At 41.1% G+C, this 25,029-nt stretch overlaps 1 protein-coding gene and 1 pseudogene across 10 annotated transcripts in view; one reads left to right on the forward strand and one right to left on the reverse strand.

Moving 5' to 3' along the window:
• Osbpl9 (oxysterol binding protein like 9) overlaps positions 1-21,590 on the reverse strand; it is a 155,703-nt gene extending 134,113 nt beyond the window's left edge. For 9 of the 10 annotated variants that reach the window (XM_087214738.1, XM_004869258.4, XM_004869257.4 and 6 more), the window contains exon 1: positions 21,437-21,590. In XM_087214738.1, the coding sequence (XP_087070864.1) occupies positions 21,437-21,547 (111 nt within the window). In that variant the 5' untranslated portion in view covers positions 21,548-21,590. Of the gene's footprint in view, positions 1-5,758; positions 5,885-21,436 lie in introns of all 10 variants that reach the window. The other variant, XM_087214737.1, reaches the window with a different exon arrangement.
• On the forward strand, positions 3,909-5,206 carry LOC101716728 (G kinase-anchoring protein 1-like; annotated as a pseudogene).
• Positions 21,591-25,029: the final 3,439 nt, after the last annotated feature.

A 25,029-nucleotide genomic window follows, 5' to 3' on the forward strand; every position in this document is an offset into this window, starting at 1 on the left:
TTTCTCTGAACCTTTATCTCTCCTGAAGCACAGAAAGAGCCATTCTCTAAAGTTCTCTTATCTACCTAAAGACCAGATCAACCAAACAGGAATAAAATTAGCTTCAAACTCCTTACTGAAATTTCATTAACCAAAGAAGATTAAACTCATATCACAGATGAAGAGATTGAATATCAAACACCACACTGAGAGCCCGGGGTCTGTCCCAGGCTACTGTCAGTTCTTCAGTCCCACTCATGTCCCCTAAAATTTATTCACTTCCTTGCTAAAAGTATTTTCAGTCTCTTATTTCTCTCTCCCCTGTGAAGAGGTATTTAAGTCATTACCATCTGGCTCTTCCTGGAGTTTTACATTTTGTGTGACTCTATGCATATTAATAAATTTGTATACCTATTTACCTACTGTTAGTGTGTTTCAGCAAAATCAAAACAGGAAAATGTCTCTCTCCTCCTACACTTTCTTTCAGGCATGTCTTCTACTATCGACTTTGTCCCCTCTACACATACCACTACTACTACTATTACTACTACTACTACTACACACACACACACACACACACACACCAATCTGCTTTATAGACATTCTCAACAACAAAAAAGCAAGCACCAAAAGTACAAAATAAAAACAAACTTCCCTCCTTTGTACTTACTTTCTCTGGGGACCTCTTCCCAACCCTGCTCCAATACTAAGGTACAAATAACTGCTTTCTCCTCGATTTATGAATGTTGTTATTGCTTTAGTTATCGTGTAGTGTTATAACTGTCTGTGTACCTGTTTTCCTTGTCAGACTATAAAGTTAATTATCTTTTGATTACCATTACCCCCCACTAGCCCACCAGAACCTCAGTAATGTTTGGATAGTATTAAATGGAGTTTGCTGCCTGAATGGCACCCATCTCCTCTCCAGGGCATCTTACTCCTTCAACAAACAATTCACTGGAAACATTCCCACTGGCTCCAATTCAAGCTACTCAACACTCTCAAGTAAAACTTGAGAAACTTCTTCCCCCTTTTCAGTATGTTTTGTTTTGTTTTTTGAGACAGATCTTGCTGAGGTAGGACAAAAAAAGAGGTAGAAAGAAGACAGGGAATATTCTCATTTTAAAATTGTACTTTTAAGAAAAACTGCAGCTTCAGGATACAGAAGTTACTCAAGCCTTTCTCCCTGAAAGGAAACTCACACCCAAAAGAAAAGCCCTAAGGGTCTTAAAGACACAGTAGGCCTATAAATTGGGCTCAGAGCTCACACTTCTCACTTGTAAACTGCACTGCTTCTCCCAGAGACCTCCATCCTCCAGGAAGCAGCAGTATTAATGGGCCTGCATAGATCGGCTTCAAATACATTTGCACTATAACACAGCCCACCAGATGGCTAACCCGACAGACAGTATGTATAATTCTCACCATGATCTTATAATACATATGGGTTACTTTTTATTATAGACATTTTATAAGTGAGGAATCCAAAACCTGCCTATAGACTCACACATACAGAGTGGGAAAAACAGGATTTGAACCCAGGCACAACCCCGAAGGGATATTTATGCTAAAATCACTACAAGCCAGGCTAATTTAAGTCTTTCACAACAGCTTTTCTGAGCCACAAAGACCCGAGTGTAGAATCAGCAATCCTTCTGAATTTAGTCAAGTTAAGTGTCACCCTGTGAGGTTCCCAGCAAGGCTCAGAGATGGCATCCCTCCCTTCTGAACTGTCTCTGGCACGCATACCCTAGGTGACTTGATCACAGATACAGGTCTATACCCTTCATCCCGAGATCTTCAGAACAAATGTGTTTGGGGATTCACAATTTCAGAAAGGCACTATACATGTAGTCCTTAATTTGTGCCATACCTGCAATTCGGTCTGGTTTAATCAAGTATACTAATTTCATAATCAAGCATATTAATATTCCTACAATACGAGGTACAAATGTACTAAGTGTGATAAAGATGGCAAATAGCCACACATCAGTTCAAGACAGGCTTTGCTTTAGAAAAAATCTTTTGGAATTTAGAACCTTTTTTTGTTTGCTTTGTTTTCTGTTTTGTTTTGTTGAGATAGGGTCTCATGCTGTACAGTAGTTCAAGCTGGCTTTCAACTCACTATGTAACTCAGGCTGCCCCTGAATTTGCAGTGATCCACCTGCCTCAGCATCCAGAGTGCCAGGATTACAGGGGTGCACCACTACACCTAGCAAGAATTCAGAGCTTTAAGGATTTCAAATTATAGGTAAAGGATTGTGGACTAGTATTGATCTAGCAGCCTATTACACTATAAAGTGCCAGGTCTTTTACTGTTTTTTAAAAGAACAATTTTATCTTTAAGTCAAAATTTGAGGCCAACAGATCAGCAAAAAGAACCATTTTCACAAGTTCAATTAAGGAAAGCCACAATGAGAGACTTTTGCATCTTCTATAAAGCTAAATATTAAATATTAAGGAGGAGCCCAAATTCTGCAATGTATATAGCACATTAGTAATATATGCTGGACCTCAAAACAGATCTATTTCTCAAATACTGCCCAAAATACTAAATATCAATTCATGTTTCTTCACAAGATTTGATTGAAGAAAATGATGGGCGAGTATTAAAGTCCCCACCAAAGTGTGAAATCTACTGTTATCATTCAACTTCTTTCTTTATCAAAAATTGCCTGAAGATCTTTTCCCATATTTGGAAAAAGACTAAAGAAAATTAAGAAATGAAAATAACAAGAGGACCACTACAAACATTTAAAGAACACAGGAAAATATACATAACACACAAATAAACATCTCCATAGTAAGAAAGCAGCCAGAACAATGAAAATTCTGGCTGTTCCGTACCAATTCCAAGGCTCGTTCTGTAGAGCCCAATTTAGAATGGTGCCAACCCCAAAAGCTCTTTATTCAAATCTGCAGTCTGAAACTCAAAAGACTTTCTCATAGAGAAACTATTAAAAGATTTCCAAATTAGCCAGGAAAAGCATTTTGAAATACAGTGAGTATCAAATGACAGGGTGAAAAAAGTTCAAACATTACCTAAGAAATTATTTTCTTAACAAATTTCTCACAAATGTTGGTGCTTAAAGAAAAGGAGAATGAGAAGAGTATGGGGCCAGGGATTTGGCTGAGTGGTGCCGCTGCCTGCCTCGCAAGCACAAGGTCCAGAGTTGGATCGCAGGTACCAAAAAAAAAGAGAGAGAGAGAGAGTATGAAGCAGGCTAAGTGGTCAAGAACTATGCTAAAGTGCTTATGAAACTTTCAAGGACTTCAAAAGTTAATTATCTACAAGAAACATTTTATTTTTATAATCAGCAAAAATGTACTTTTTTAAAAGGCAATTTAAGCTATTGATGTAATACAGCAATAGAATGATTGTCCAGCATGCATGAGGCCCTGAGTTCAATCCCCAGTACTTCAAAATAGAAAAAAAAAAAAGCAATTTAAAAACTTTCTTTATCAGTTCTAATTTTACTTCAAAATTTATAGATTTAAGCCAGGTATGGTGGCATAATACACCTGTAATCCCAGCACACCAGAAGCTGAGATAGGAAGACTGCCGGGAGTTTGATGCTAGCCTGGGCTACGTAAGGCATTCAAGAGCAGCCTGAACTATGTAGCAATATCCTGTCTCAAAAACCAAAAAATCAAAAAGAAAAAAAATACATATATATATATAGACTTAAAAAAAAAAGAAGAAGAGTTAAGGTACATGTACACTTACTAAGAACCTGTCGCAAAATTTAAAAATTAAAAAAAAATAAAGCAGGGGGCAGCGGAGGGCCGCTCTCGGGCAGGGCCGCCGCGGTGCTGGGCGCGGGAGACAGGGACCCAGGCCCGGCCAAGCCCGGAGCAGCGAGTGACAGGTTTGAAGCAGGTGCTGCCCGAGCTGGGTATCGCCCGGCCCCCGGTCTTCCTGTGTGTAGTTTCGAGTAAGTTTTGGAGCATCGGTCACATCCTGCAGCTGAATTGGGCTGTCTTTTGGGAATGAGGAAATATTATCTACTGTGTGTCTGCAGTTTAGGACGGCTGTGATTCTTGGGGTTAAGGAATTATTCTTGACAGAAGCATTTGAAAAGAAAAATCTGTACCATGGCCTCAGCAGTACTTAGTTCTGTTCCCACTACATCCTCTCATTTTGCCCTTTTACAAGTAGATAGTGGCAGTGGTTCTGATTCTGAGCCTGGAAAAGGGAAAGGCCGGAATACTGGAAAGTCTCAAACTATGCGAAGCAAATCAACTATAAATGCGAAAAAAAGAGAAAAAAGAAAGAACAGCAACAGAGTGAAGCAAATGAGCTTAGGAATCTTGCTTTTAAGAAGATTCCCCAGAAATCCTCTCATGCCATTTGTAATGCTCATCAGGACCTTCCATTGTCAAACCCTGTGCAGAAGGATTCACGAGAAGAAAACTGCCAAGAATGGAGACAAAGAGATGAACAGCTGACATCTGAAATGTTTGAAGCTGATCTTGAAAAGCCATTATTGCTAAGTAAATTAGAATATGAAGAGCACAAAAAGGAGTATGAAAATACTGAAAATGCTTCAACTCATTCAAAAGTTATGCATTAAAAAAAAAATTAAACCAAACAGGACTATTTAAAAAAAAAAAAGGTTATGCATATAAAAGATAAAAGAATCATCAAGGAAGAGATAAACCTCTCACAGTATCACTAAAAGATTTCCAATCTGAAGATCACATTAGTAAAAAGACTAAGGAATTGAGCTCTTCTCAGACTTTATCACATGATGGAGGATTCTTCAATAGATTGGAAGATGATGTTCATAAAATTCTTATTAGAGAAAAAAGAAGAGAACAGCTTACAGAATATAATGGAACAGATAACTGTATAGCTCATGAACACAAGGAAGTGGTTCTTAAAGATGGAAGAACTGAAAGACTAAAGTTGGAACTTGAAAGGAAAGATGCTGAAATCCAGAAGCTGAAAAATGTCATCACTCAATGGGAGGCAAAGTATAAAGAAGTAAAGGCAAGAAATGCACAGTTATTGAAAATGCTTCAGGAAGGTGAAATGAAAGATAAAGCAGAAATGCTTCTGCAAGTTGATGAATCACAAAGTATCAAGAATGAGCTAACTATACAGGTAACTTCACTTCATGCTGCACAAGAAAGATCTAAAGTGAAAGTATTACAAGCAGAATTAGCCAAGTACCAGGGTGGCAGAAAAGGAAAAAGAAACTCTGAATCTGACCACTGCAGATGATTACATTAGCCTTTGAAGTCAACACAAAAATTAAACTTTCAGGGCTTTTAAAAAATGTAGATATTTAATGTTGTGCAGCTGCTAGACTATGCAGTTTTGCTGAAGGAACAACAAGCAACTAGCTAATAGTCTATAAATTAATGTTTTTTGGCTTAAAAGTGAAAAAAAAATTAGAATTCCAGTAGAACTTAATGATTACTATCCTTACTTCTTGTCACTTTAGTTTTTCATCATTCAATAAATTTACTTTACTATTCAATAAATAAATAAATAAATAAAATAAAGCATATGCACAACATGGTAGGCTAGTCACCCAGAATGTTACCTACCAGAAATGTGCACTTATTGCTGCTCCCCTTCCAGGTGACTAAAATGCTAAGGCTTAATTATCTTCTTCAGGAATTTGTGAGCTGGGGTGCTTAGCATGCATGAAGCCCTGGGTTCCATATACAGCACCACAAAATAAAGGGATTTTCCACTAGTTTTTGTGCTATGTAGAACACACAACCCATCTTTCAACAAATTCTGAGACTTCACATCTGCTCTCCTTACCTTCTCCCCATCTAGTAGGCTTTCAGTAGAAGGGTGTGTCATCCCTGAGGAAAAGTATGGCCTTTATCACCTTGTCCCTGAGATGTCTTCCTGAATTCCCAAGACTCTTGCCAAGTCAAAGTGACACTGTAAGGGGACAGAGACCACAGTGTCTGGATAGTATTATCTGCAGGGCACTAAGAACCACAGTTATTATCTGTAAATAGAACCTGTTTTCCTGCACATAAACGATAAGGAACATAGCAAGCTAATGATGTCACTGCTTGTACACTTTCATCTGTAAACCTCCTCTCCCAGCAGTAATCCTGTGTGGAGTGACTAGTCCAGCCTCCCCACTGGCCTTCCGAAGCAGTGTTGTTCTAAGGGTCACCCCTTGTAGATTTGCCAGGCTGAACTGCTAAAGAGTACAGGCCCCTTGTGGACCTTCTGATCTTTTAAAGCTCCTTCCCTTGTAACTAAATTTCAGGTAACTCTATCCTCTGCTAGTATCTCTTAGTCTCAATAAACCTCTCTCCCAAGCTATTCCCAGGGATTTTCTTCGGTTTCTTTGGCAACCTACTCCACTGGCCCAGCACAGGTGGGCTGTAGATAGAACAGAGGAAGAGTCCTTGGTTTATCCCAGCATTACAATAGCTCTAAAAGGATTCCTTGGGCCTCAGTGACAAAACACTTGCCTAGTATGTGTGAGGCCCTGGGGTTTGATTCCCAACCACAAAAAGGGGGGGAGATGGCAAGTCTTACTTTTTAAGGATTAACTAATGCAGTTTACCTTTTAGAAGAGCCTATGCAAAAGTTAGGTTTATATCATTGTGATAATTATATAAATTGTTTATCACCTATCAGCAGACTAGTGATAACTTTAGTTTGTCATTATTCTTTTTTTTTTTTTTTTTGGTACCAGGGGTCAAACTTGGGACCTTGTGCTTGCAAGGCAGGCAGCAGCACCACTGAGCTAAATCCTCGGTCCAGTTTGTCATCATTCTAATCACTGTGTAGAAGCCACTGCAAGATATGTCAGTCAAAGTCAAGGCATCTGACTCCTGGAGAACATGACTCTATGGTTAGAGCAGGCACATGACAGGCTTACTTATATAACCATAAACCAACCACACATGTGCAGTATGGTCAGCTGTTGTTTTTTAGTATGTCTCAGTATGTAATAAGGGGCACTATAACTGCCAGGAAAATAAAGAAGCTGCTGCTGCTTGTCAATGTCTGCCCCATGAGCTTTCTTTTCTTTGGAACTCTCATCTGAAAAAAACACCCCTTCAGCCACTCAATCCTGAAACTTAGTCGGCAGGCTGCAGAGGTGAGTGTTCTTGTGGCTTCTGCAGAAACAACACCCAATAGCAAGGGGAATACAGGGGAGCTGCTGATATGAGCCTCCCAGCCTAGCTCTGGATGACAGTAGCTATCTTCTTGGCAGTTTGGACATCTCCAGAGGACTGGGAGGTGGTCTGCCTGACAACAAGAGATGTTTTATGGGCTTTGAAAACACTGGAGACAGACTCCTCTCTCCCACGTAAATCAGTGGGGCAGATGGTTTAGTTGTTTTCCAGTCTCTTCTGCCATGTGAGACAGTGTCTGCATGGCTGTAATGGCTATGGGACGAAGGGGCTGATAACACAGAGTTAAATCCATGAGAGATGTGCCAATTAGCTAGGATAGCCAGCAACCCCTCTATGAGCTGAGTTTTGCAAGGTGTGCAGAGATTGGCTCACGGGGCAGGTGACCAGAGCTTGACAAACTGGCTGATGGCAGCATCCTGTCTGGTTTGGACAAACCCAAGCAACTTGCTGGAGTAAGTCACTAAATAAGCAACCTACATGGACTTGGTAGGTGTGCCGCAAGAAATGGGCATGCATCAAATGATGTTTGCTGCCCAATATCATAGCCCTGATGAAGAACTGCTCACGGCGCTCATGAAAGATCTGATCCTGGCCAGCGACCCTGCTGGCATGTTTGGCATGGTGGCAGACCTGCTGGTGCCTTTTGTGGACTGCTTGGTTCATGATGTAGTAGATGCCTTAGCACAACTGGATGACATAGAGGTGAAACACCAAGGTAAGGCAAGACCTGTCAAACCCAGCCACCAAAGGAAAAGAAAGGAATGGCCTCAGGCCTAGCAGGACCAACCCTGCAGGGACAGACACTTGGTCCTTTGAAGCTAAGCAGATACAAGATTTGGGCAGACCTGATAGCAGCCAATTTAGCAGCTGATGAGATAGATGCACAGCCCTTAGACATGTTGTCTCTGTGGAAGCAATTGTGCCCTGATCAGTAATACCAGCTCCAGCCAGTGGGCCCAAAAGTCAAGGCAGCCTAGTAAAACAGGATGAGATGATGCTGGCAGCTTTTTTTTTTCCCAAACTAGGAGACAGGCCGAGGCACCCAGTTGCTAGGGACCCCAGGAGACCGGAAGCCTTGGTAGATATTGGAGCTGAGTCAATGCTGATTTATGGAAACCCATACTGTTTAACAGGACCCACTGCACGTATAGAAAGAAGGGCATGGAGGTCACTATAACACGGTCCAGAAGGCCAAGGTGACCTGGGGTATCAGGCATTATGGCCCCATGCCTACATGTCAATGTTTCCCCAGGTGCTGAACACATCCTGGAGGTGGACATACTATCTAGTGCTCAGTTGGATACCACACAGGGCGAATTCCCAAAGGGAATTGTCTGGGGACATCCTCATCACACACTGTTGACTCTCCCACAGGCAACACCAGTTGTGTATGTGAAGAAGTACCAGCTGTCTGGGGGTCATGAGGAAACAGGACAGTCTGTTTTGAAATGGGAAGAGGCAGGCATAATACGCCTTGCACAAAGTTTTTTCAATTCGCCAGTTTGGCCCATGTGGAAGCCAGATGGGACATGGCATGACTGTGGACTACCAGGAATTGAACAAAGTGACTTATCCATTGCACACGGTGGTACCCAATATTGCAGACTTGATGGACCAGCCTTCCCTGACACTGGGTCAATACCATTATATAGTGGACTTGGCCAATGCTTTCTTCTCCATCACTATCACGCCTGATAGGATCAATTTGCCTTCACGTGGGAGGGCAGGCAATAGACCTTTCAAGTGCTGCCACAAGGCTATTTGCATAGCCCTACTTTGTTTCTTGGCCTGGTGGCCCACAACCTGGCCACCTGGACTAAGCCACACTCTTTGTGTCTTTGTTCCATTGTATTGATGATGTTATGTTAACCTGATTGCCTTACAGACTGGGAAGCTGCCACACAGAGTCTGAAGGAAGCTCTGGTGGCCTAGGGTTGGGACATCAATGAAGACAAGGTCTAGGGACCTGAATTGTGTGTCAAATTCTTGGGAGTTATCTGGTCAGGTAAGACAAAAGTAATCCCCAATGCAATAATTGATAAGATCCAGGCATATCTCAGACCAACAACTGTATGCCAGCTACAAGCATATGTGGGCTTACTAGGTTTCTGGTGGACTTTCATACAGCACCTAGCTATTTTGCTGCACCCATTATACCAGATGATCCGAAAGGGTGCAACATGGGACTGGACTGATGCAGCAGAAGCTGCTTTTCAGACTCGAAAAGGGCAGTTGCACAAGTACAAGCCCTCTGAGTCACTGACCCTATCCTGACTTTTATCCTAACTGTGAACGTGGATGAGGTTCGGTTTGGCTGGGGCTTATGGAAAAAGCAACAGAAGTGAGTGCACCCTATTGGCTTTTGGTCACAGTTGAGGAAAGGAGCTAAAAGCAGATATTCCCTGACTGAGAAGTAGTTAGCAGTGGTATACGCTGTTGCGTATGTGTAAAGGAATCACAGGGCAACAGACTGTGGAAGTGCAGACGAGGTACCCAATAGGGGACTATGCACATGGATGTCTCATCCCAGGAGTGGAGTGCCTCAGGTCCCCACCCTGGCATAATGGGGAACATATCTACAACAGAGAGCTTCCATTTTGGCCAGCTCATTGGAGGCTGAACTGGCAGCAGTTCTAGGACCCATGACATATATGGCCCAAGAAACCACATAGGATGATGGACTACATGGCCCTACTCCCTATGTGGAAGGGAAAGAAGGACCCCTGCCTGAGGCCTGGTATACTGATGGCTCTAGTCAAGGCACAACGCTGCAATGGATGGTAGTTGCTGTCCCAGCCTAGTATAGAAACACTTTGGTTTGAAATTGGAACAGGAAAGTCGAGCTAACGGGCAGAGTTGCAGGCAGTATGGCTACGTGTCATGCATGAGGACAAACCTCTGCATGTTTGCACAGACAACTGAGCCATCTTCCAAGGGCTGACATTCTGGTTACCAACCTGGGCAACCCAAGACTGGCAGATAGGACATCAACCCCTATTGGGCACTGTTGCCTCCGAGTGCTGGCATTACAGGCATGTACCACCACGCCCAGCCACTTTTTTTTTTTGGTACCAGGAATCAAATTCAGGGACTCGTGCTTGCCAGGCAGGTGCTGTACCACTGAGCTACATTCCTGGCTTACAGTCACTTTTTAATATTTTTATTATAACATTTTAAAAATTCTACATTGTAGAAATCATGTATAGAATGATTCTATTTATGTAAAATATACACACACATGCATTGAAATACAAGAGTTGTCAGAAAAGCAACTTTCCAAAACACAGACAGAGCCAGGTGTGGTGGCATACATCTGTAATCCCAGCACTTGGGAGGCTTAGGCAAGAGGATCATAGGGAGTTCAAGGTTAGCATGGGCTACATAGTGAGTTCAAGGCCAGCTTGAAATACATAGCAAGCACCTTGTCTCCAAGAACACAAAGCAGAACACAGGCAGTAAGACTGCAGGCAGGATTTTTATTTTCTTCTTTCTACTAGATTAAACCTTTCACTACGGTTTGAATCTTTTTTGAAAAATTAAGGATAGGCTATGTCTTAGTTACTTTTCTCACTGCTGACACAAAATACCCAACACCCAAAGTTAAAGGAAAAAAGGTTCATTTACCTCACAGTTTGTAGAGGTTTTAGTCCATAATTGGCTGGCTCCAAGGCAGGGTGGCATGACAGGCATTGCAGAGAAGAAACAATTCATGGTGGACAGGATGTAGCAAAATAAGCAAGGCACCTTAACAGTGTCTTTCTGCCCCTTTTATCTTACCCAGATTACTTAGGGCCAGTAGCACTCACACCCTTAATCTTAGTGCCCTTGAACCTAGCATTGCACCATGAATCAATTCCAGCATCACACACTCTAGATCCAGCCACCTCTGGAAAAAGCCCCAACTATGACTGCATGAGGCTTTGGAGGGACATCTAAACATAAGCCATAACAGGCTGCATTTTTGATACCTATAAAACTATTGTTTTAAAGCTGCAGAAAAGCTCTAAAATTAAGAGTAAAAAGCACCTAGAGCAGTGATGTTAAACCTTTTGGAGCCTATGATAATACAAACAGCCTACTGTAACATGTGTGCCATAGGTTCGCCACCACTAATCTAAAGGATTTAGCAACAAAGCTATCACTGGAGATCTTGCCAGGATTTACAGTGAAACTGTGAGGAAAACCAGACTTCTGCAGAGTAGATGCAAGATGGGAGATGAAAGACAGACAGTAGAAAACTCTTTCAATAGATTTATCTATCATAAAGAACAAAGGCTAGAATGGTATTTCTAAGGAGACAGTGAGTTAGGAGAGATATTTTTCAATTTAGGAAAGAGGTGATGTTGTTGGTTTATTAATGAAAAAGTAAGTAATTCCTAAAATTCATATGAAAATTCAAAGGACCCAGAATATCCTAAACAATCTTGAAAAAAGAACAAGTTGGAGGGTTCACATTTTCTAATTTCAAAACATATGTACTACAAAGCTACACTAATTGCTACTAGCATAAGATTGACATACAAATCAGTGGACTAGCTGGGCATGGTGGCTCATGCCTATAATCCCAGCACTCTGGAGGCAGGAAGATTACCATGAGTTCAAGGCCAGCCTAGGGTACAGAGTGAGTTTAAGGCCAGCCCGAACTACATAGCAAAACCCTGTCTCAAAAAACCAAGAAAAAAAAAAATCAATGGACTAGAATTGAGGGTCTAAACAAACCCTCACATTTACAGTTGATTTTCAACATGGATTTTGCAATGGTTTAGGTATCATTTGTCCCCGAGTAGTTCATCTGCTGAAAGCTTGGTCATCAGCATAATAGTATTAAGAGGAGGGGTCTAGTGGGAGATAATCCGCTCCTAGGAACACTGCCCTCAGGAGGAATTAATGCCTAGCTCTTAGAAGCAGATTAGTTACCACAAGACTGGGCTGTTACAAAACATGTCATGTGTTTGGTCCACTCCCTATGCACCCACTCGCCACTCTGGCACACATTTCTGCCACGTGATGCCATCTACTATAAGGCCTCACCAGAAGTCACACAGACATCTGTGCCATACTCTTTGGACATCCAGAACTATGAGCTAAATAAATAAACCTCTTTTTTCATAATTTATCTAGTCTCAGGTATTTTGTAATAGCAACACAAAATGGGCTAAGATAGAAGCCAAGAAATTTAAATAGAGAAAGCATAATCTTTTCCACAAATGGTACTGGGGTAACTAAATATTCATATTCAAAAGAATTCTATACCATATTTTTAAAAGTTAACTAAAAAGAGATCAACAATCTAAACATAGAGCTAAAACTATAAAACTCTTAGAAAAATAGGTATAAAACTTTGTGACTCTAAGCAACGACTTCTCAGGTATGACACCAAAAGTACAAGCAACAAAAAAATAAACTGGATATTTTGTGCTTCAGAAGAAACTACAAAGAAAGTAAAAAACCAGGGCTGGAAGTTCAGCTTAGTAGCAGAGCACCTGCTTAGCATACATGAAGCCTTGGGTTTGATTCCCAGCCACACACCCCGCCCCCGCCCCCGCCCCCCCCCCACGTATACACACACAAGCAGGCACATACAAAAACTAAAGGAAAAAAAGTAAAGAAAAAGCTCACAAAAATAGAAAACATGTTTGAAAAATGAGTATCTAATATGGGATTTATATCTAGAAAACAGAGAAAACAAACTCTTACAACTCAACAGTAAAAGACAACCTAATTTTATTTTATTTATTTATTTATTTTTTTTGGTACCAGGGATCAAACTTGGGTCCTTGCGCTTGGGAGGCAGGTGGCAGAACCACTGAGCTAAATCCCCGGCCCAACAACCTAATTTTAAAATAGGCAAAGGCTTTGAACACATTTCTCCATGGAAGACATAAAAGATACTCAATGTCAACAGCCATAAGGAAGATACAGATCAAAACCACAAGAAGATACTATTACACACCCCTTAGGGTACAGGGCATTAACAAATGTTGGTAAGGATATAGAGAAATTGGAACCCTTATACTGCTAATAGTAATGGCAAACAGTACAGCTGCTTTAGAAAAGAGCCTGGCAGTTCCTCAAAAAGTCAAACAAAAGCCTAGTGTGATGGCACAGACCTGTAAAACCAGCACGCTGGGTGACTGAGGCAGGAGGATCACAAGTTCAAGCTCTGGGTAACTTAGGAGACCCTGTCTCAAAATTTAAACAAACAAACAAAAAAAGTTGAAAAAAACAAAAACAAGAACTAGAGATGTGGCTCATTGCAAGACCAAGTTCAATCCACAGAATTGAAAAGAAAAAAGGTCAAAGAATTACAATATGACCCAGCAATTCTACTCCTAGATATATACCCAAGAACTGAAATATTTAAACCAAAACTTGCACACAAATGTTCATAGTAACACTAGTCATAACAGCCAAAAAGTAGAAACAACTCAATCTCCACCAATGAAGAATGAATGAAACAAAACGTGCAATATGCACATGAAATATTCAGCAATAAAAAAGACAGATATGTGGTACAATATGGATGAATCTTGAAAACATTACACTAAGTTAAAGTAGCCATGCCATGCATGGTGGTGCACACTTGTAATCCCAGCACTCAGAAGGCTGAGCAAGAAGGATCATTGCAAGTTCAAGGCCAGTCTGAGCTATATAGTGAGTTCAAGGCCAGCTTGAAATATATAGCAAAACTTTGTCTCAAAAAACAAAAATGTAGGGCCGGAAATGTAGCTCAGTGGCGTTGCGCCTGCCTGGTAAGCACAAGGTCCTGAGTTTGATCCCTAGTCCGGGGAAGGGGGCCACAAAATACCAATAAAGCAGTCATATTAGAGAGTAATTTTTTTTTAGTGAGTAATTTTTAAAACACAATATAATTCTACTTTTACAATATAATCCTACTTATAAGAAATGTCCACATTCGACATATCTATAGAAAATAAAAGTAGATTAGTAGGTGCCCAGGGCTAGGGTAAGATGCTGGCAAGAAATGGTAAGTGACTCTTAATGGAAACAAGAATTCTTTTTAAGGTGACAAAAATTTTCTAAAACTGAATGTGGAGGTGGTTGTACAATTCTGAGACTATAATAAATATCACTGAATTACATAATTTAGATAGATGAATTTATGGTATTTAAATTACACTGTATTTCAATAAAACCGTGTGGTGTGCACACACGTGTGAAAAACAACAGGCAAGCTAAAAATGTCTATGTAAAATTGTTACGGCTAATATGTTTTTTGTGATGCATAATAATAATACTCTTAAACAATGAAAGTCCATAGAGAACTAGAAATTAAAGATACTAGAAGTTGAAGAGAGGACATAAAGCAGACAGGGGACACAATCTTTAGACTAAAGTCCTTGAAAACTTTATTAGCAAATGGAATCCAGAACATAAAGATTATCTCTTCCAATGAGGGGTAAGGATATACAGACGAAGATAAAAAGAGAGTAAGTATACTAAAATAGGTTAGCGTACAAAGAATTGAATATGTTCCCATCAAACTAAATGATTCTATTTTTTGTTTTGTTTTGAAGACAGGGTGTCGCTATGTAGCTCAGGCTGGTCTTGAGCTCACTATGTAGCCCAGCTGGCCTCAAACATGTGAAAATCCTCCTGCCTCAGCCTCCTGAGAGTACGCCACCATACCAAGCTGAGTGACTCTGTTATCACCAGGAAGCAGGAGATCTCCTATGAGTGACTTAGGAAAAAGGCTGGGAGATCACAGAGAGAGCGACATATAGGACTATGCAAATTCTCATCCAGTATTTTATTTACCCACCTATACCTTAATAATACTGCCAATATAAAATACAAGAAATTAAGTGAACAATTTTAGCATAGATGTTTTAATGTGGACAAAACTCCAAAAAAAGGCCAGGTGTGGTGGCACACACCTGTAATCCAGAGGGCTCAACAATGATTCGAGGCCAGCCTGGACTAACTACACAGTACACAATGAGACCCTGTCTCAAAAAAACAAAACAAAACAACCTCCAGAAAACAAAAAAAATCAGCTTTCAGAATAAACTTAATATTGTCACATGAATAGAAATAAATAAGTTATGACTACACTTCCTTCAAATATGATTCCACTTACATGATTCCATGTACCGTGTAAACTTAACTTTTGCCAAAAAAAAAAAGTTAAGTCCCTTTTTATCTATTTATTTTTTTATTTTGGGGATACCGGGGATAGAACTCAGGACCTTGCACTAGCAAGGCAGGTGGCAGAACCAGTGAGCTAAATCCCGGCCCCCAAATTCCCTTTTTAAAAGCAAGTTCAAATTAGTCTAAAAAGATATTCCTTCACAATAAAGTCAAGAAGAAAGAAAACAATTTATTCAAGAACTTACTACTATCGATGAAACTACCTGCATGGCTGGGGATGTAGTTCAGTGGTACGCAGCATATGTGAGGCCCTGGGTTCAATCCCCAGCATGGCAAAAAAACAAAAGGAAGGAAGGAGAGAGGGAGAAGAAAGACGAAACTGCTTGCAGCCACAGCAAGAACGGATTGTCCTAGTTTGATGTGACACAGGAAGCAAAAGATTCCACACAGTTCTATAGGCTCTGTTCATATAAATTCAATAAGGTTGTATCAACCATGGAAACACACATATTTGCTATTCATATGTTCTGCACAACTTACACGGCTGTGTGAACTAGAATTCCAAACAACTTTCTGCACCTCATCTCTAAGCCATTCCCTAGAATAATGTGCTACACTGTAAGACTTGAAGATTCTAATGTCCAATACAAACTGCATTAAGGACATTGCAAGCTTGCTGTAGAGATTAAGAATGTACTAGCAATATGATTAATTATAACAAATGTAAACTGATTAAATGCCCAAAAGAAGCAAGAAATGGGTGGGTGGCACGGGCCCAGCTACCCAAGAGGTTAACACAGAATTGCAGGCAGTCGGGGGGTTATTGTTTTTCATGGTACTTCGGATTGAACCTAGGCGCTTGTACTGAGCTACATCCCAGCCCTTTTTATTTTCATTTTGACAAAGGGTCTCCTAAGTTGGTTTGGTTTGGTTTTTTGTTTTTTGTTTTTTGTTTTGCACCGGAGATCAAACTCGGGACCTTGTGCCTGGGAGGCAGGCGCCCTCCTAAATTGTTAAATTGCCCAGGCCGAGCTTGAAGTTGCCTTCTCTTGATATCAAACTCTTCTTCCCCTTCCACTCACATCCAGTCAGTCACTACACCCTATGAAAACCAATCTCCTGATCATTTCTCTCTAACAAGTACACTTCAAAAAATACAGTCCAGGGGGCTGGGGATTTAGCTCAGTGGTTGCACCACCTGCCTCACAAGGGCAAGGACCCTGAGTTCGATCCCGGGTACCAAAAAAAAAAAATACAGTCCACCTGAACCTATTAATTTTAACATCTTAGAGACAGTCATCAGATGCCTCTTGATTTGATCACATCCCAGCTATGAAATTTTTTTTGCTCAAAAGAAAATCTGATTAAGCTTCTAATTCATATTACAAGTTTAAAGGAAGTACAGAGGACAAAGGAACATGTTTAAATATGTTTAAAAGGATGTCTCCAACAAAATCCAGAATATGGAAAATTCCACGGAGCAAATGACCTGGTTTCTTAACTAAATGCCAAAGCAAAAGGGAGGAACAGAAGATCGGTAGACTCAGGTACAGATCTTGTTTGGAACCCTGACTCAAACCAACCCACAACCAAAAAACCTGCACAGACTATTTGATATTAATAAATCATCCTTCCTATTTAGCTGTAATAAAGGTATTTTGATAACATTTTTAAAACGAGAAATCTTAATTCTGAATGACAAATACTGAAATAGTCACAATGTACTAGATTAATATAGTAATTGGGAGGGCCAAGGATTTAGCTCAGTGGCACCACACCTGGCTTGAAAGGGCAAGGTCCTGAGTTCAATCCTCAGTACCGGGAGAAAAAAAATAGTATTTGGGAACTGCTTTAAGATAATCCAAAGGAGGGGGAAGGAGTTGATGAGAATATTAATAAGATGTTGATAACTGCAGGAGCTTAAAAGCAATTCATTTTTCCATCCCCTTTATGTTTGAATTTTCCCACAACAAAAGTTTTTCAATGATAAAAAGTCCTTACAACCTTGAAATGGGTCTCCACTGCCCTGGGGATAAAGCTCAAATGCTTTAGCAGGGTTTGCTAAGGAAGCCTTTCATTATCTGTCAGGACTCCAGCTCCCCAGCTCACCTCTCCAGGCTACCTAATTCATAGCACAAGCTCCTCCGAAGACTTTGACTCCCTCTGTCTCAGGCACTTTTCCCTTTTTGGTCACATGGCTAACCTCAGGTCACAACAACCTGCTTCTTCCAGGCAACTTTTCCCAACCCTCCAAGGCTGAGTCTCACAGCCTACCTATACACCTCATAAATAAACATGCAGTGCTTCCCTCCCATCACAGCTCCTCCTTGCTCCATCCCCACACTCTAGGTATTGTACGAATATGGACAATTTCCATCTTATTTGCCTTTTTAACCCCACTTCCTAGCAAAATGCCTGGCACACAACAGGTACTCAATAAACATTTGATAAATTAACAAAAGACACCAAGTCTACTAATTTTATAACTTTCCAACTCTCCTCATATGTACATCTCCACCAATCTTCTTTGTTTTCTCCTCTTTTCTGTCATTTCACATTAACAGTTGTTTATTCACATTGTATTCCAACATTTATATTCTTAGCTCTCCCTAGGTATCTCATTAAATAATAAAAATTCAACTGATCAATTTTGTGCTATAATTGAAGAGATCTTTATCTCCAGGCCCGACCCATGACTCCAAATACCTTCTGGGATAAATCTACTATTATCTCCCAATTATACTTTTACATTAGAACTGCCTAGAAATTCTCAAAATCCTAATGCACTTTATGTTCTCAGGCTTCACAAATTACGCATATATTTTCCCACTGCCTTGAAATGCCCTTCTTCTACCTTCATCCTTCAGCTCAAATGTCTTTCTGGCCTTTTCTGGGTAATGCACCCACAACACTCTGTTCTTATTTTTAATTGTACAATTTGTCATGTTCGAGATGTTTAGGTGTCTGCTCTGCTAGACTGTGAGTTAATCATATGAAGAATTATCTCTTCCCAGCGTCCATAGTACAATACTTATTACAAAGTCAGCCCTGAAAAAAGCTTGCTAAATAAACTACAGTATATTAAATTTATAATAATTAAGAGCCAGACTAGAGCTGAAGGGTGCCTAAATCTAGTTTTCTAAAGCAATTAGCTCCTCTGTCTCTGTTTTGAGCAGAATAAATTTACAGTAAGCTTTTTTCTTTTCAAAAACAAAGGAATGTGCCAGAAGTGCAGCACAGTGGTAGAGGACTTGCCAGTTTACGGCAATTCCACTGAGCCCAACCCAATCCTGAGATTATCTCACTATTGATTCTCAGCATCGACTCTAAAGCAAGAACAATATGGTTTAGTTCAGTTTTCAGGGATATTCTAGAATAGACCAACAACCACAGAGCCAGACTAAAGACCAGGTGATTTTTTTTTTTTTGTACTGGGGATGGAACTCAGGTCCTTGCACTTGTGAGGCAGGCGGCGGCACCACTGAGCTAAATTCCCAGCCCAAGACCAGTTGATTTTGAAAACAAGGAATAAAGAGACTTTCGCTGCTTACTGCCTTGCTTAGAACAATGTACAACCAATTCAGATATTCTTCCTAAAACTCATAGCTCCATACTATTAGCCCACTCAAAATCGTTCAAATGTACCCTCAAATCCTTCAGAATTATAATGTACTGAAACAATGTCTAAGTGTACAAAATTCACTGCCAATATTCAACTGTCTCCTACTTTCCCTTTCAGGGAATATTTACCCTTTTCCTATCTTTACTTGACCTCCTCTAATTTGGGTTTGGGTACCATTTTATTTTACAAGGTGGTACAGTTTTTCTCTGCTGTTTCTCTGCAACCAAATACTTTACACAGAAGAACTAGGAAAAACAAGGGGAAAAAAATCTTTCTATATAGCCATTAGTGAGAAATATGATACCTCCTTCCTCTGGCAAGGATTATGTTTTATAGAATCTAGTCTCAGAAGGCAGGATAAGTAATAAAGAGGGGAAAAAAAATCACATACACTATATGAAAAACCTGTATTTAGCCAGCAAGACAAAGAGATATTTGGCCAAACATTCAAAAACTAAAAGGACAAAGAGGCAGAAAAAGGACATAGATTAAAGGAAGGACAACAGGAAAAAAGAATATCCTGTGTGGATTAGGAGATCCCAAAACCCAGCTTGGGACTCTGCAGTACAGGCCTAGAATCACACAAACTCAGGATTTGTAAACAGGTCCATTGTATGACTCATTGAAATTACTCTAACTTGAATAGGTGGATAAGTACCATGGGATTTCCTGATTATCACATCCACTGACACTCAATATCATTCATTCTTCATTTATGTGAGTCATGAGATTTCATAACTCCAGAGTTTTCAGGATATGAGGTTCAGTGGCCTCACTTCAGTACCTACTTAGATAATTTTGAACAGTATGTTTATCACTCATTAAGGTTTGCTTTTTCCCTTTTAAAGTGATGGGAGTGCCAGGTGTGGTGCCCCATGCCTGCTCAGCATAGCCTCTGCACTCGGGAGGCTGAGCCAGGAGGATTGCTGGAGTTCAAGGCCAGCCTGGGCTACATAGTGAGTCCAAGGCCAGCCTGAACTACACAGTCTCAAAAACAAAAGAGGGGGGTGATGGTGAACACCTGTAATCCCAGCACTCTGGGAGGCTGAATCAGAAGGATCGAAAGTTAAAGCGCAGCCTGGAGACTTAGTAAGACTCTGTCTCAAAATAAAAAATAAAAAAGGGTCTGGGTATGTAGCTCAGTGCAAAGGCCCTGGGTTCAACACCCAGTACCAAAGAAAAAGAGAGAGAGAAAGGAAGTTGACAGTTGAAGGATGATGAATAACATTTTATTCTCCAGGCTGAATAACTTACAGTAACTTTTTTTCCTTCCTATAGTGAAAGTGACATTTAATGAAAAAAGTCAGAAAATCAAGAATTTGGCATTCTGATTCTACCACCTACTGCTAGCTATGTGATCTTGCGCTAATTACTTAAAAGCCTGGCGCTTCAGATTCCAAAACTGTAAAGTGGGGATATTAAATGTGGATAATGAATACCTATCTTGCAGACTTATTAAGAGCAAAATGAATTCAAGAACCCACTAAACTAGAATAAAAGAGGAGAAGAGAAACAAAGAATGTCTTCAACGCTGCTGATTCTTGCTGGCATGTAAACGCACATACCAGATGCCCAGAAATATTTTTAAATAAATAAATGTGTCCCCATTTCTCATCAACATTAACTCTTCTTCTACAGTTGTATTTTCCCCTGTCTTCTATTATTTTCTAAAGCCAGATGACTTCTATTTTATCCTTTTAACTAGTTTCCTTCCTCACACTGGTTATTATTAACTATACATCATTAACAGAAAGTACGTTTGGAAGTGATTTCTCCCTCTAATACCTACCACCCACCTTCCATCTCTAAAGCGATGCGAATGGAGAGGGCACTCAGAACATAAGATTCATAGCAGTTCACGACTTGCCCATGGTTCGTGTCAACGACTGTGAAGCCCTGAACCCAGCCCTCCTTAAAATAAACTTTCTGGGGACACTGCACAATCTATCTCTAGACTAACGGGACAAAGCGCGCAGGAAATCCTCTACTCTCTGAAGTTAAGGCGTCGGTTACACTCGCCTCCCTCTGAAAAGGGTGCATCCCTCGAATAAGACACCTAACCTGGACACGCAGGAGGGATTTCGGACCCCTTGGTTTTACCCTAGGGTCACCTCTGGACCTTGCCAGGCTCGTCTAGTCACTGCTCCAAGGAAGCAGAGCTCTTCAATCGGTGGAGGGAAGCAGAGGGGTGCGGCCGTCTACAGGGCCTGAGGGGACAGTAGAAAGTCCAGGACAACGTGCGGAGATCGCATTCACCTCACGGACTGGACCCTTTAAGCCATGCCTATAACCAGCCGTACCCACTCACAACCACAACGGACCCCACCGCAGCTTAACATTAGACCCTAAAAAGAAACCAGGCTCGCCCCTAACCCATAAATCAGACAGCTAGTGCCTGTTTATTGGCTGTGCCCTCATCTCCTTCACCGTCATTGGCTATCCCGGACACAAGACCCTCCTCCCCAAGGGAACCCTCTCGTACGGCGGCACCCCCAGCCTAGCAACCTTAACCCGGCCATCCAGAACCCCGGGCCCCACCTCCACCGGGGAGTGCGGTCTCGGAGTCACTCGGAGCACTGCCCTCCGAGGACTCACCGTGTAGTAGGACAGCAGCCCTGCGTTGTAGTCCAGCACGAACCAACGGTACTGCCAGCCCTTCATAACGTTAGTCCATTTGCTCAGCGGCCCTTCCACGATGGACGCCATCTTGGGAGCGCCAATGACAACAAACGGCCTGACGTCACTCGCCTATAAGGCCTTCGGCATGCAGGGGGCGGGGCCTCCGGGGGCGGGGCGGGGCCGGCGACAGCTCCTGTGTGCCGCTGAGAGAGCCACGCCCCCAGCGGTGAAGGTCTTGCAAGCTTTCTCTGGGCGCCTGTTGTGTGCAGCGCTCGGAGCCAGGGAGGCGAGAATGGAAACGTGAATACTGCTGAGGAATTTTACCGGCCATGATGCTACCTTCCACTTCCAAAAGACTTCACATCAGATATTAATTTATGCATTTATGGTACAAATATATTCATTTAATAAACATTTAATAAACCCTTATTTGACTAAGAATATGCCAGAACTTTCATGGAGGATGGGGAAAGGCAAAAACAGACAATAAAATGATTGGCCAATGATAAAGTCACTACTTATAGTGCATTAAAAATTGGCCAGGTGTGGTAGCTGGCCCACGCCTGTAATCCCAGCACTTAGGAGACTGAATCACAACGATCCCTGGGAGTTGGAGGCCAGCCTGGGCTACATAGTGAGTTCAAGGCCAACCTAAACTACATAGTGAGACCCTGTCTCAAAAAACAAATACATAAATTAAAAAGTGGTAAATGCAAAAAAAAAAAAAAAAAAAAAAAAGTGGTAAATGCTCTGCAGAAAAATTAAGGGAAAATTTTTTTAAAAATTTTTAAATAAGGAAAGAAGTAGAGAATTGGGGTTGCTGTTTTAAATTCTCAAACAAGGAAAGCCTAAAGAAGGTTAACTTTTGTTTTGTTTTGTTTTGTTTTCCTGGTACCAGGGATCAAACTCAGGACCTTGTGCTTTCAAGGCAGGTGGGGTGCCACTGAGCTAAATCCCCAGCCCTGAGGGTCAACTTTTAACAAGAGTAAAGAACTTAAAAGGGGGGAGCCTGGGGAAAGAGTCTCCCACAGAGAAGGAATAGCAAGTGCAAAGACCAGATATTGTGCATGGAGCAAGAAGCCAGTGAGAAAGGAGTAGGAGGCAAGACCAGAGAAGAAAGGGCAGAATGCTCACAGCCTACAAGGACAACCTAAGTATTTATTAGTCACATACTATAACCAGGCACATTTTAAGGTCCTGTGAATACAACAGTGAATGAGTGCTCTCTTAGAGGTTAAATTCTGTGATGAAAGCAAACACTAAACACATAAACAAGAAAATAATCCAATCCTGATAAACACTTTGCATGGAACCTAGGTTAATGAAACAGGCAGTGAGTGGGTGAGCACTTCACATGGGCTGGTCAAAGGCCATTTTAGGAAGTAGGGTTTAAACTGAGATGTGAAGGAAAAGAAAGCCAGCCATGCGAATATCAAGAGAAAGAACTAAAAAGGACACTGAGAAATGGGGGATCGCCTAGGAGTGGAGGTAAGGACAGGGAGGGCCTTCTTTGTCTTTCTTTTTTTTTTTTTTTTAATCAAAGACATTAAAGAATGCTATTTTGCTGTGGAGAAGGGAAAAACTGGTGACATCTGAGAGAGTGACTAACAACAGTGGAACCCTTGATAAGGCTGAGATCCCAAGCCCAAGTGAAAGAGTTGACCTTTGATAGGAGCAGAGCTATTTCATCCACAGTAATAAGAGGGAGAGGAAAGAGAAGGGATTAGATGCCAGTGGGTTAAGAGTCAGGTGGTGGAGAAATAAGTGAGTTTCTACGTATTTGCCTGTAGGTGAGGAAAAGTTCCAAGCTTAGTAGTTTTGTTTTGTTTTTTGTTTTGAGACAGTGTCTCGCTATGTAGTACAGGCTGGCCTTGAACTCACTATGTACCCCAGGCTGTCTTCAAACTCACAGTGATCCTCCAGCCTCAGCCTCCCCAGTGCTGGTATTACAGGTGTGCACCACCACACCTGGCCCTCCAAGCTTAGTAGTTAAGAATGTGGACTACAGTACCATAGCACAGTCTTGCTATGGTACATAGCAATATTTGTTCAACAACACACCAAATATATGAATGGTCCCATGAGATTATGAAAGAGCTGAGCTGGAAAATCTCTATTTCCTAGTAGTGTTATTATAGACAGCTAAGTTAGGTAGAAATATTACAGGCAGTCAAATAGGCCCAGGCCCTCGAGACAGTCAGTGAAAAAGATGAAAGCACATTACAACTGTGGCCAGAGATGCATCTGTTGGAGGACAGACATCAAGATAAAGACGAAATGACCAGGCCTACATACCTCCTCAAGGGATCAGAGTGCTCTACTTAGCTTCAAATGTCAAAACACAGGTCATGAGGAAAAGCTGGAAGAGAAGATAGTTCTTGACTCCTAAGCCCATGTCCACAGCACTCTGTATGCATGCTACGCAAAGTGTCAAACACATGCTTCAGATCATCAGCTAAAATTAAACACAGGGGAGACACACTGGCTTTCAGTGTTACATTCCTCGGTGATTGGCTCTGCGTAGCATGAAGTGGCAGCTGAAGCACAGTGGAAAAAGCTTAGATTCAGAGCCAAAAGGTAGAGATAATGTTAACCATTAAACATCATAAGCTCACCATGGACAAAACTTGGAGTGTATTCATCCTGCCACTTAGAAAATCAATAAATGTTGAACTAAAGATATGATTTTTGGGCAGGTGCTGGCAACAGCACCAAGGATCTTATTCATGCTGTGTTAACAGTCTACAACTGAGGTATATCACCAGCCCAAAATGCAATTTTAAAGAGATTATCCCAAAGCAAAATTGAGGACAAAATGGAGAGGGAGGGGCACAATTGGAGACAAGAAGACAAAGGGATTTTTAAAAAGTCAAGCGAGCAAGAGAAAGAATCTGAGTTTGAAATATGATAGCAAAGATTGAGACTGGAAAAGATACTCTGCTGTATACTTATTCGGAAACATTTTAGAGATAAGATTTGAAAACTCAGTAAGTTATGGGATTAAATGAGGACAGCATAAAGTCAGAGATAATACCAAGATTCTAACTTGTATAACTGAAAAATCTTTAGCCAAGTTGGGTTTTTTTGTTTTAAAAGAAGAATCCATATTGTTTCTCAATGTGAAGTTCCCTTCCTTTACACAGCTGTTTAGAAATGTGATGGCGGGGCAGGGCGGGGGGGGGGGGGGGGTTTACTGAAGATTGAACCCAGGGAGCACTGAGCTACATCCCCAGCCCTTTTTATTTTTAGAGAGGGTCTCACTGAGTTGCCCTCACTGGCCTTGAGCTGGCAATCCTCCTGCCTCAGCCTACTGAGTATTTCTAGCAAAAATTATTTCTTTTTTAAAAAAATAAATTTTATTTTATTTTATTCCTTTTCACCCTCATTTCCAACTTTTCCACAGCCGGGAGTGTAGGTGCAAATGACTTCATAATGCATTCTGTTATTGCTGGTTTGCTGCTTTCTCTTCCTAAACTTACTACCAACTGCTTTTTGTTATTGCTGTCATTGTTATGTCTCTTAATTGGCATTTGTTGGCCGTCAAATAAAGCAAAATTTCCAAAATGCTG

Source organism: Heterocephalus glaber, unplaced genomic scaffold (assembly GCF_053883595.1).
Source record: "Heterocephalus glaber isolate CG9 unplaced genomic scaffold, H.glaber_assembly_v1.0 deba00001451, whole genome shotgun sequence".
NCBI lineage: Eukaryota > Metazoa > Chordata > Mammalia > Rodentia > Bathyergidae > Heterocephalus > Heterocephalus glaber.